General features: G+C 44.8%; 1 protein-coding gene across 1 annotated transcript in view; it reads left to right on the forward strand.

Annotated features, from left to right (window-relative positions):
• Window positions 1-14075, forward strand: part of FBXO41 (F-box protein 41) — a 140359-nt gene that overhangs the window by 101366 nt on the left and 24918 nt on the right. The window contains exons 8-9 of the mRNA XM_077478121.1: window positions 6224-6376; window positions 8687-8782. Coding sequence (XP_077334247.1) covers window positions 6224-6376; window positions 8687-8782 — 249 coding nt within the window. The remainder of the gene's footprint in view (window positions 1-6223; window positions 6377-8686; window positions 8783-14075) is intronic.

The raw sequence follows: 14075 nt of genomic DNA on the forward strand, positions 1-14075 counted from the left end.
TACCTGTCCGTTGTGCAAAGGAAACTTGCTGTCCTGCATACCTGTTCGTTGTGCAAAGGAAGCTTGCTGTCCTGCATACCTGTCCGTTGTGCAAAGGAAGCTTGCTGTCCTGCATACCTGTCCGTTGTGCAAAGAAAGCTTGCTGTCCTGCATACCTGTCCGTTGTGCAAAGGAAGCTTGCTGTCCTGCATACCTGTTCGTTGTGCAAAGGAAGCTTGCTGTCCTGCATACCTGTCCGTTGTGCAAAGGAAGCTTGCTGTCCTGCATACCTGTCCGTTGTGCAAAGGAAGCTTGCTGTCCTGCATACCTGTCCGTTGTGCAAAGGAAGCTTGCTGTCCTGCATACCTGTTCGTTGTGCAAAGGAAGCTTGCTGTCTTGCATACCTGTCCGTTGTGCTCAGCCTCTCCTGAGTCTATCTGAAAAACTCCTAGTCTGATGGCCTGTCCCCCGACCATTGGAAACGTGTTCCCTGTGCTTAAGTAATGAGCTCACTGCTGCACACTTCAGCCGCTAAATAGAACACATTGTGTATGCTCAGATTAGGAGAGAAGCCAGGAGCTTGTTCCTGCAGCGTAGAAGTCACTCTACCAGCGGTTGGCCCATCTTGCCATCTATGTAAGACGAGGAGTTTTTCAGACAGGCTGGGGAGAGGCCAAGCACAGCCCTTCAGGCTCCGTTCACACATCTCCGCGTTCTGAATTGCGGCAATTCTGCCCGCAAATTCCAAATCGCGGGACGCCCGTACCTTCTCTGTGACTTCCGATAGCACCCCAATTGCGGCGCTATTTTACCGCGATTCGGCAGTTGACGCCTGTTGCCCAAAAGAAGCTCTTTTGGCCAATTTGCCGCTATTTCACTATTTCAAATCCCAGCGATTCCGCCCACGATTCAGATCACGGAGATGTGAACGGAGCCTTAATCTAATGTGTGAAATGACGATTGTCCAAGGAAAGGGTAGGAGGTTCGAAAGTATTGGAACCACTCTTTTCGAGCCACACAAACCTAGCACTCTGATTGAGTAAGTCTACATAGATGTCCTTCAAGCCCACCAATACATTGAGACAGAAGCTTGTACATCCTTAAGACCCAACACCAAAATATGGGCGAATTATCTTGGTATATTCAGTGCAGCAGTGTATGAGGAATGCAAAGACCTGAACATTGAGGAAAGAAAATTCCCTCTTAACAATCAGACCAACATAGAAGAGCAAAGTCTACAGGTTAGGACTTATGGGAAGGGGAAATTCTTGAGGACAGACAGTTGCACACAGGGGTGGACTGACAACTCATGGGGCCCCTGGACAATAGGAGATTATGGGGCCCCCAGGCAATCTGAGATTATGGGACCACACAGTATACACAGACATGTTTCTATTGGCTGAGAAGGTTCTGGAGAGGTGGGGCAGCTATAATCTCTGGATTTTTACACCTAAAGGATGTCAGTAAGGTACATTTCAGAGACAGATGTAAAAAAAACACAGATTTTTACATACTGTCCCTGGTTTTACTAAGGCTGGCAACCCTGATGGGGCCCCCTAGTAGCTCGGGGCCCTCGGGCAGTGCCCAAGTTGCCCAATGGTCAGTCCGCCCCTGGTTGCACATTTTGGACACAGAGGACAACTGATTCGCAAGAAGTGTGAAAGAGGTCATCTAACTCAAACTGGAACAATCATCCCTGAAGGAGATTTAGGACTGTACTTCTACCTATAATGGTGTTTTACCACGTTAACCCTGGAAATCTGACAACAATTTACACCTTCAGCCATGTAATTGATTAATTAAAACCTATGAAGATCAAGAATGGGATTGTGCAACATGGACAGGGTGGTTCCACAACTTGTTCTTGGACCATCAACATCTACCTAGGCTGGGGGTCAGCAACCCGTCGATTGCAAATCTACTCGTTGATCGCAAACAGGTAACAGGTAGATCACATCCCTTGGTTGCTGACCCTGGAACCCAGAGAGGAGGGGTGGTGAGGGAGGCATTTACTAGAACTGATAACTGTCCTCTACTTTATTGACGTTGTCCACTGCCCTACTGACGCCGTCCACTGGTCCTACTGACACCACCCACTGCCCTACTGACGCCGTCCACTGGTCCTACTGACACCACCCACTGCCCTACTGACGCCGTCCACTGGTCCTACTGACACCACTGACACCACCCACTGCCCTACTGACGCCGCCCACTGGTCCTACTGACACCACCCACTGCCCTACTGACTGACACTGTCCACAAGGTAGGCTAAATTCATATTTTTACAGTGACATGTGTCTAAAGCCCCATACACACTATCAGATTTTCTGCTGAGTTTTTCCTTCAGATTTACCAAAACCATGTAGTAGAAGGGCCTGCCTGATTGCATACAAATTTAAACTCCTAAGGTTTGACTTCATATTATATGGTTTTGGTAAATCTGAAGGAAAAACTCAGCAGAAAAACTGATAGTGTGCATGGGGCTTTAGTATATTTTTGTACTTTTCCTTAATATTTACTTACGCCTTAAGTAGATAAAAAAAAAAAAAGAGCCCTGAATCCCCATGATCTTTGATCTCTTTTATGTTGGTCCGGTAGATCTCCACCCTGTGTGGATATAAATGTTGTGGTATGTTCCTGACACTCATTAGAATTGAAGAAGTGGCTTGGAGAAGCTGTTCAACTTTACAGAACAAATCCAGGTAAATGTGTCTACTACACATACCACGACCTGAATACGTGAGAGCCTTCACCGGCATTGACTTCTCTTTCATTTTTATAGCAGAATCAGCCTTGGAGGGACTACAGTTTTTCTTGAAAATAGACCTGTTGGGTTTGGCGAAAGCCAAAACTGATTCCTACTCCTCTCTTGGCAGCCACTCCCCCCGCTGAAGATGCTAACACTCAGGTCCCCCCGTCCCCCCCCGCCCAAGAGGTCTCGTAATAGAAGTGTGGTTGACTGGAAGGTAGTTCGCCAGGCTCACTTAAGACAATACATTTTTTTGGGCTTTGTTTACAGTTGTAGCATCCCATCTATAGACAGCTGCATGGTACTAATTAAGGCACTCTGTCTCCTCTGATGTTCCCTCACTTCCTTTCTGAGGAATAGTGTTGTCACTGGGACAGGAAGTATAGGGTACTTCCCCCAACAGGGCCTCACACAGACTTGGGAGAACTATCATTGTAACATATGGCTTCCTATGTGTAATGTATTCCTATGTGTGTGCCGGACTGTCTCAGGTGGGCATTGTCTGTGGTAATGTGATTAGCTCTGCAAGAGACCCAACTAGGACAGAGGACTTTTGGAAGGCTGGCTGCACTGGGGAAACAGGCTGGCTGCGCTGGGGAAACAGGCTGGCTGCGCTGGGGACACAGGCTGGCTGCAATGGGGACACAGGCTGGCTCTGACCATCTCCTGTACCATGTCCCCTGTCTCTGACCATCTTCTGTACCATGTCCTCAGTCTCTGACCATCTCCTGTACCATGTCCTCAGTCTCTGACCATCTCCTGTACCATGTCCTCAGTCTCTGACCATCTCCTGTACCATGTCCTCAGTCTCTGACCATCTCCTGTACCGTGACCCCAGTCTCTGACCATCTTCTGTACCATGTCCTCAGTCTCTGACCATCTCCTGTACCATGTCCTCAGTCTCTGACCATCTCCTGTACCGTGACCCCAGTCTCTGACCATCTTCTGTACCATGTCCTCAGTCTCTGACCATCTTCTGTACCATGACCCCAGTCTCTGACCATCTCCTGTACCATGTCCTCAGTCTCTGACCATCTTCTGTACCATGTCTTTAGTCTCTGACCATCTTCTGTACCATGACCCCAGTCTCTGACCATCTTCTGTACCATGTCCGCAGTCTCTGACCATCTTCTGTACCATGTCCTCAGCCTCTGACCATCTTCTGTACCATGTCCTCAGCCTCTGACCATCTTCTGTACCATGTCCTCAGCCTCTGACCATCTCCTGTACCATGTCCTCGGTCTCTGACCATCTCCTGTACCATGTCCTCAGTCTCTGACCATCTTCTGTACCATGTCCTCAGTCTCTGACCATCTCCTTTACCATGTCCTCAGTCTCTGACCATCTTCTGTACCATGTCCTCAGTCTCTGACCATCTCCTGTACCATGTCCTCAGTCTCTGACCATCTCCTGTACTATGTCCTCAGTCTCTGACCATCTCCTGTACCATGTCCTCAGTCTCTGACCATCTTCTGTACCATGTCCTCAGTCTCTGACCATCTCCTGTACCATGTCCCAAGTCTCTGACCATCTCCTGTATAAAAATATTTTTTTTTTAAATAAGTTTCAGTATCGGTCAGTTTCGGTTTTTCGGCCTAGTGTATTTTTCATTTTCTACATATAAGTTTCGGCACCAAAAAAAAACATTCGGCGCACCCCTAGTTGTTAATTAGCTTGCTGTTTATATTGGCTGTTCCTTAACCACTTGGCGCCCATACTACGTCATATGACGTCGTGGGCTTTGTGGTTTAATATCTGAATGATGCCTGAGGCCACAGACATCATTCAGATATCGGCATTTTCAGCCGGCGATTCTCTGCATCATAAGAATGATCATAGCTGTTGTTCCTCCGTTTGATCGTTCTTACGGGCAGCGGGAGGGGGCGTCCCGCCGCCCTCCGGTGCTTGTACCAACTCACGCTTCCATCTGTGAGTCGGTCACAAGATCCGCCGGCCCCCGGGTGATACCATAGAGATTTTTGGCGGAACAGATCGTCCCCGGAGTCTCTGATCGTTCGGAAGCCGGGTGCGATGTTATGACGTCACACCCGGCCTCTACATTCAAATTAACGGCGCCGTTTTGGCTGGGAAGCCAGGATCATTTTTTTTTTTTTTTTTTTAGGCTTCCCAGCCTAGAGGTGAGATGTGGGGTCTTATTGACACCATATCTCACTGTAAATATGTCCGATCGTGCCATATTCCTATTACAAGGGATGTTTACATTCCTTGTAATAGGAATAAAAGTAATCAAATATTTTTTTTTTAAGTGTCAAACTAAAAAATAAAAATAAAATTAACAATAAAAAAAAAAAAAAATTTAAAGCACCCCTGTCCCGTGAGCTCGTACGCAGAAGCGAGCGCATACGTAAGTCCGGCCCACATATGAAAACGGTGTTTAAACCACACATGTGAGGTATCGCCGTGAACGTTAGAGCGAGAGCAATAATTCTAGCCCTAGATCTCCTCTGTAACCCAAAACATGTAACCAGTAAGAAAATGTAAAGTGTCACCTATGGGGATTTTTAAATACCAACGTTTGGCGCCATTCCACGAGCGCGTGCAATTTTGAAGCCTGACGATTTGGGTATCTATTTACTCGGCGTATCTTCCTCTTTCACATTATTCCAAAAAAATGGGCTAACTTTACTGTTTTTTTTTTTTTTTTTAAAGCATGGAACAGTTTTTTTTATAAAAAAAAACGTGTTCGAAAAATTGCTGCACAAATACCGTGCGAGATAAAAAGCAATGACCGCCATTGTATTCTCTAGGGTCTTTGCTAAAAAAATATATATTGTTTGGGGGTTCTATGTAGTTTTCTAGCAAAAAAAATTATGAATTTTACATGTAAGAGAGAAATGTCAGATTTGGCCTGGATGCGAAGTGGTTAACTATGTTAATAATCTTACTGTTTACAATTTGCATTGTTTAGGATAATGTGATCAAGCTCTTACCTGATTTTGTGTGTTATTTATTCTGTGTGAGTTTGCAATAAATTCAGTCCCAGTTTGCACCTAAGCTAGTGTTGTCTAGATCTTGGATGCAATATTTCGCTATAATACCTTGTTCCTGGTTCCAGACTGGAGGAAGCTGTATACTGACAGAATCACCCAGGAGGGGTGCCAATTGCTCCGTCACAAGCTCTTATTTGATGGCTTTTTTTTTTTCTATAAATTCAGTGTTTTTTTCTAAAGTACAGCCGTTCTTGTTGTTTACTCCATAAATTTGTGTTGTCTAGTTATGTGGGGTAGCCAAAGCTATAGTCACTTGCTTCAGCACCTACTTGGCGGAGATACCCAGTTGGGGTGTCTAGATTAAAAACCTAATAGGAGCTCTGACTCTTTCCTACTCCCTCCAAAAATAGTTTGACTGACCTCTTATTCTAAAACAATTAGTTCTGCCTGGCTGCAGAGACTCCTCTGTCCCCAATGTGACACACACTAGTATGACCGGCCATAGTGATTCCATGTTGGTGTATCTGTGTGTGCTGCTCTACAGGGGCTGCCTGGAAGCCGGACTAGAAGCTCTACTAAAAGCCACAGGAGGAAACCTACTGATCCTGCGGATCTCCCACTGTCCCAACATCCTGACCGATCGCTCCCTCTGGCTGGCCAGCTGCTACTGCCGGGCACTACAAGCTGTTACATACAGGTACGGAAGCAGGACACATACAGGTACAGAAGAAAGGGACACATACAGGTGCAGAAGAAAGGGACACATACAGGTGCAGAAGAAAGGGACACATACAGGTACAGAAGCAGGAGGACACATAGAGGTACAGAAGCAGGAGGACACATAGAGGTACAAGAGAAGGGGGACACATACAGTAACAGAAGCAGGGGGACACATACAGGTACAGAAGCAGGAGGACACATAGAGGTGCAGAAGCAGGAGGACACATAGAGGTACAAGAGAAGGGGGACACATACAGTAACAGAAGCAGGGGGACACATACAGGTATAGAAGCAGGAGGACACATAGAGGTACAAGAGAAGAGGGACACATACAAGTACAGAAGCAGAGGGAACCATACAGGTACAGACACAGGGAGACACATACAGGTATAGAAGCAGGAGGACACATAGAGGTACAGAAGAAGGGGGACACATGCATTACAGAAGCAGGAGAACACATACAGGTACAGAAACAAGGGGACACATACAGGTACAGAAGCAGGCGGACATATACATGTACAGAAGCAGGGGGCAGAAGCAGGAGGAATTATACAGGTACATAAATGAGGGGACACATACAGTACAGAAACAAGGAGACACATACAGGTAGAGAAGCAGGAGAACACATACAGGTACAAAAGGACATATACAGGTAAAAAAGCAGGGTGACACTTAGAGGTGCAGGAGGACACATACAGGTACAGGAACAAGGGGACACATACAGGTAGAGAAGCAGGAAGACACATAGAGGTACAAGAGAAGAGGGACACATACAGGTACAGAAGCAGGGGGGCAGAAGCAGGAGGAAATATACAGGTACATAAACGAGGGCACACATACAGTACAGAAAAAAGGGGACACATACAGGTAGAGAACAAGGAGGACACATTGAGGTAGAGAAGCAGGAGGACACATAGAGGTACAGAAGAAGGGGAACACGTACAGAAGCAGGAGAACACATAGAGGTACAAGACTAGGGGACACATACAGGTAGAGAAGCAGTGGGACACATAAAGGTACAGAAGCATGAGAACACATACAGGTACAAAAGGACATATACAGGTAAGAGAGCAGGGGGACACATACAGGTAAAGGAGCAGGGGGACACATACAGGTAAAGGAGCAGGGAGACACATACAGGTAAAGGAGCAGGGGGACACATAGAGGTACAGGAGCAGGAGGACACATACAGGTACAGAAGCAGGGGGATACATAGAGGTACAGGACCAGGAGGACACATACAGGTACAGAAGCAGGAGGACACATACAGGTACAAAAGGGCATATACAGGTAAAGAAGCAGGGGGATACATAGAGGTACAGGAGCAGGAGAACACATACTGGTACAGAAGCAGGGGGGTACATAGAGGTACAGGACCAGGAGGACACATACAGGTACAGAGCAGGAGGACACATACAGGTACAAAAGGACATATACAGGTAAAGAAGCAGGGGGGCACATACAGGTACGGAAGCAGGGGGACACATACAGGTAGAGCAGCAGGAGAACACATACAGGTACAGAAGGACATATACAGGTAAGGAAGCGGGGGGAGACATACAGGTAGAGAAACAGGAGGACACATACAGGTATAGAAGCAGGAGGACACATACAGGTACAGGAGCAGGAGAACACATAGAGGTACAGAAGCAGGGGGATACATAGAGGTACAGGACCAGGAGGACATATACAGGTACAGAAGCAGGAGGACACATACAGGTACAGGAGCAGGAGGACACATACAGGTACAGGAGCAGGAGTTCACATACACTACAGAAGCAGGAGGACACATACAGGTACAGAAGCAGGGGGATGCATAGAGGTACAGGACCAGGAGGACACATACAGGTACAAAAGGATATATACAGGTATGGAAGCAGGGGGACACATACAGGTACAGAAGAAGGGGACATATACAAATACAGAATGGAGAAGCAGCAGATTGATGAGCTCATCTCAATTGTCAGTCTGACTCCATGTGCTGCTTCTCCCTCCTCCATTCTGAGCTCTGCTGTTACAGGGACTGCAAGAGGTTGAAACCAGAACATAGTCGGTTACTTACACTTTTATTTAAAAATACATTTAGTCATGTATTAGTGATTACAGAGTTGCATTTATTTATGTCTTCAGTATCTGCTGGAGTTCAACTTAGATCTCCAGTCCCAACAACCTCCATTAATGGTAGTAGAACATTTGGAGGCTCTTAGTACATTCAGTTCCTGTACAGTGCTCTGGTAGATTTGTTGTCTGGTCTCTGTTCTTATTGGTATGTTCATCACACTTCCAGAAGCTCCACAGATCCGGTGGGCCACGAGGTGATCTGGGCACTTGGAGCTGGCTGCAGAGACATCATCTCCCTCCAGGTGGCACCATTACATCCGTGGTAAGAGAAGTCACCTAACACCACCATAAATAGGGGCTGCCACTGCTCACCTGATAATGCTTAGTTGCTTGACTATTATGCTGAGCCTCAGGCTTTGATACAGACCAGGAATAAGTATTAAGATGAGTTATACCTTGGAAAGGTCACCACCATCCATTGATCAAAAGGCACCTTCATCCCAAAAGTAATTTGTTTTTGGAAAGCGTAAGAAAGGGGATTTTAATGGTGCAAAAAACACAAAGATAGATATGTTAAAACATGAATATTTTATTGATATTTAACATGTTAAAACCAGTGCTAGGTCAGTTTTATTACTGGCCGTTCATAAAAGAATTTGATACATATACCATATACGCATAACAGGCATTTAACACTGTATCAATCACAATGCTCATTGTTCGACACGTTTCGCTTGTTTGCTTCTTTAGGAGCTGTAAAGCATGTGCAACTACAAAAGAATGGAGATAATTAATATATTGGGAAATGCACAATTAATTAATACAGGTATAATAAAAATTACCACTGAATGTATATTCATATATGGAAGGGTATCACAAAAGATAAACCTCGCAATATATCACATACAGTGCCTTGAAAAAGTATTCATACCCCTTGACATTTTCCACATATTGTCAAGTTACAACCAAAAATGTAAATGTAATTTATTGGGATTTTATGTGATAGACCAACACAAAGTGGCACATATTTGTAGTAGTAGTAGTAGAAGGAAAATGATAAATTGTTTTCAATTACTTTTAAAAATAAATATCTGAAAAGGGTGGCGTGCATCTGTATTCCTCTGTATTTCTAAATCCCCTTTACTCTGATACCCCTAACTAAAATCTAGTGGAACCAATTGCCTTCAGAAGTCACCTAATTAGTAAATAGAGTCCACCTGTGTACAATTTAATCTCAGTATAAATACAGCTCTTCTGTGAAGCCCACAGAGGTTTGTTAGAGAACCTTAGTGAACTTTCAGCATCATGAAGGACAAGGAACACACCAGGCAGGTCAGGGATAACGTTGTGGAGAAGTTTAAAGCAGTGTTAGGTTATAAAAAAAATACCCCAAGCTTTGAACATCTCACGGAGCTCTGTTCAATCCATCATCCGAAAATGGAAAGAGTATGGCACAACTGCAAACCTACCAAGACATGACCGTCCACCTAAACTGACCGGCCGGGCAAGGAGAGCATTCATCAGAGAAGCAGCCAAGAGGTCCATGGTAACTCTGGAGGAGCTGCAGAGATCCACAGCTCAGGTGGGAGAATCTGTCCAAACAACATACAACACAATCTCCTGCGTTTGGGGGGCCTAGTCTATAAATGTGTGGTGCAGTCTACCCTTGTTGATACTAGTCTTGCTGCCCTCTTCAGAACAATGAGTATCCTTGGAACTGAAACATATAGAAAAGAAAGGAGGGCGCGCCGACCTTGTGCATTACCAAAGATAACATTTATTACAGGGCAACAGCAATGATCATACTCACGTACAGACGTGATAGAAAGCTTGTCAGTACAACAGCCAGTAAAACTGTGTCTACAATCTGCAACCTGGACTGGGTGTTACGGAGGACCAGGCGGCATCTGTCCACTGGACAACCAGTCGTGCTCTCCACAAATCTGCCCTTTATGGAAGAATGACAAGAAGAAAGCCATTGTTGAAAGAAAGGCATTAGAAGTCCTGTTTGCAGTTTGTGAGAAGCCATGTGGGGGACACAGCAAACATGTGGAAGAAGGTGCTCTGGTCAGATGAGACCAATATTGAACTTTTTGGCCTAAAAGCAAAATGCTATGTGTGACGGAAAACTAACACTGCACATCACCCTGAACACACCAACCCAACCGTGAAACATGGTGGTGGCAGAATCATGTTGTGGGGATGCTTTTCTTTAGCAGGGACAGGGAAGCTGGTTAGAGTTGATGGGAAGATGGATGGAACCAAATACAGGACAATCTTAGAAGAAAACCTTTTAGAATCTGCAAAAGACTTGAGACTGGGGGGGAGGTTCACCTTCCAGCAGGACAACGACCCGAAACATCCAGCCAGAGCTACAATGGAATGGTTTAGATCAAAGCATATTCATGTGTTAGAATGGCCCAGTCAAAATCCAGACCTAAATCCAATTGAGATTTTGTGGGAAGACTTGAAAATTGCTGTTCAGACGCTCTCCATCCAATCTGACAGCTTGAGATATTTTGCAAAGAAGAAGAATGGGCAGAAATGTCCCTCTCTAGATGTGCAAAGCTGGCAGAGACATCCCCAAAAAGCTGTAATTGCAGTGAAAGGAGGTTCTACAAAGTATTGACTCTGGGGGGCGCCATACAGATGCCCCCCCCCCCCCCCCACACACACACACTTTTCACATATTTATTTGTAAAACATTTTCAAAACCATTTATCATTTTCCTTCTACTTCACAATTATGTGCCACTTTGTGTTGGTCTATCACATAAACTACATTTATGTTTTTGGTTGTAACATGAGAAAATGTGGAAAATGTCAAGGGGTGTGAATACTTTTTCAAGGCACTGCATGTCAACATATCTGATAAAAAATAGGGTTTTTCAACTTTCAAGTTTACTGATGAAAGTCTGAACGCAAAACAGGAGGCAGATAATGTAATTTTGCTTACCATATGCATAAATTTATATAGAATCAATTGAACAAAATTGGAGGTCCTGAAATAGACATAAGGAGGGGTGCCAGCAAAATACGGCAACCGAGGATCTCAGGGGAAGCAGAGCGGGTGCCAAATGGGAATATCAAAGGACAATATGTACATGTGCAGACCAGATACAGAGACAACCACACGTATAAATACCCACCTCACAGTGGAATACAAAATCAATTAAATTACCTGAGATTAAATAAAGCAAAAGTCTTTCCAAAACAATAGGAGCCCAGCAGACAAAAAGGGAGCATTTATATCCAGGCCTCAAAGGATAATCAGCAATTTGCAGCCAAAGATAGAAAAGCGCCCGTTAGATAAAGTCAGCCAGAGGATGTGCCTAGCACGCATATCAGTTCCGATGGATGCGCCGATGCGCATATCTGTTCTAATAGATGTGCTAATGTGCATATCCATTCCAATAGATGTGCCGATACGCATATCTGTTCCGATAGATGCGCTAATGTGCATATCCATTCCAATAGATGTGCCGATACGCATATCTGTTCTAATAGATGTGCTAATGTGCATATCCATTCCAATAGATGTGCCGATACGCATATCTGTTCCGATAGATGCGCTAATGTGCATATCCATACCAATAGATGCGCCGATACGCATATCTGTTCCGATAGATGCGCTAATGTGCATATCCATTCCAATAGATGCGCCGATACGCATATCTGTTCCGATAGATGCGCTAATGTGCATATCCATTCCAATAGATGTGCCGATACGCATATCTGTTCCGATAGATGCGCTAATGTGCATATCTATTCCGATGGAATGCGCCAATGCGCATATCTGTTCAGGTGGATGCGCCAGTGTGCGTACTGGATCTGGGACTTGCTTGCGACTTGGCGCACGCGTGTTCGCATCGGAGGGATGAAGGTTGGTGATCAGTGCACAGGAAGGAGCGTTTGCTGCAGAGGTTCCCTGACAATATGTCTTGGTTTTATACAATGCATTGTATTGTGCTTTTCACCTTGACCAGGCAGTCTCCAGGCTCACCTGTCTGCATCTATCCATTCCATGCATGTGCTTCCACTGCAGAGACACTTATAAATGTGTAGTGTTATGCCCCGTACACACGTTCCAATTATCGGACCACAAAAGTCGCTTTCGGACAGATCGTTCGATAATCTGATCGTTAGTACGCAGCTTTCGACAGCCGATCACGACAGTCCGTCCAACCAAATCCGAAGGGACAAAAAGGAAAACTTTGGTCGGATGACAGCCCATCGTACGACAATCGTGTAGTCAGTACAGTATGCGTCCGATAAAAGTAGTTCAATAAACACCACGCATGATCACAAACACAAAAATAAACCAGAAGTACACACGGGTCACACGTATTTGACATCATTTAAAATACATAGCTACGCACAACGGAAGATTTTTCCAGAATCGTACGACAAAAATCTTACACACATTTTGCACTGTTGTATTCGATCTTAGTTGTATGCAACAAAATGTGAACGATCTGTCGTACGATAATCGGAACGTGTGTACGAGGCATTAGGACTGCAAGCAACACAGGGTGCCGAGACAAGGCCTTGCAGCTTACACATGGAAACACCTTCGGACAATCAGGGAGGAGATTGATGCGGGACAAGTCCCTGCCCACCTATCTGCACACCCCTGGCCAGCACCAGCGTGATGGGAAACGGTGCCCACCTCAGATAGGGATGGAGGCACACCAAAGGCAGTGTGACCATACTGTGCAAATGTGTGCTAACTAAACCCTTGCTTTTAACAGACAGTTAGGCAGGTTAATTTGGTTGGTCAGCAGACTGGTTGGTGAGTTGAGCTATGGAATTGTCTTTGTTTTATATGTATATGCCCTCCATGGGCTTCTCGCTGTGAAGGCCAGTTATAGGTGTGAGCAGTGGCCAGTTTTTGTTGTTGCTTTTCACCATGAGTTGTCTATTTATGTAATAATAAAAATCCAATTATTTTTCTATATTCTCTTTGTCTGTGATCCATTCAAAGTCCCACTTTTCTGAGCAAATCGGTCTTACTAGGATTGTACCATGGTTTTGACTTATCCAAAGTTTATTTTTTTTGCTTTGGATCATGTCCCTCCCTAAGAAAGGGGTAACATTGATAAAAAAAAAAAAGACCTACAGATTGAGGCGAGATGGATATATAAATTATCAGCCACCAAATATCCTGGCCTGAATGAGGCCATGAGCTTTAAGCCATATCTCTAAAATACAATTATTTGTTGTTTTGCAGTTTGCCATGTGTGTATTGGCATAACCTCTGCCATATGTATAAAATGTATTTTGTTGAATGTCTGATCGATCATCCGAGGGGCATTTTGGAATTCATCTAGATATTTACTTTGTGGTGTTCCGATATTGTCCGGATACTATAATAATTGCTTTTATGCAGTTTTATTTTCTTAATATTAACCTTCTTTATCCTTTTTGGGTATTTGTCTTTCTATCTTGTTTTCACTGCATGTGGGGGAGTTTGGCTCGTACGGGCACGTGGGGGTGTATCCCCTCACAGTATGGTTAGGCAGCGTACACACGGGCGGATTGTCTGCCCAACTAAGTTTGTCAGACAATCCGACAGACAGTCCGTCCAAACTTTTGAATGAACGGACTTGCCCACAC

This window comes from Lithobates pipiens, unplaced genomic scaffold (genome assembly GCF_037356315.1).
Source record: "Lithobates pipiens isolate NorthernLeopardFrog02 unplaced genomic scaffold, aLitPip1_a1.2 Scaffold_13, whole genome shotgun sequence".
NCBI classification, from domain to species: domain Eukaryota; kingdom Metazoa; phylum Chordata; class Amphibia; order Anura; family Ranidae; genus Lithobates; species Lithobates pipiens.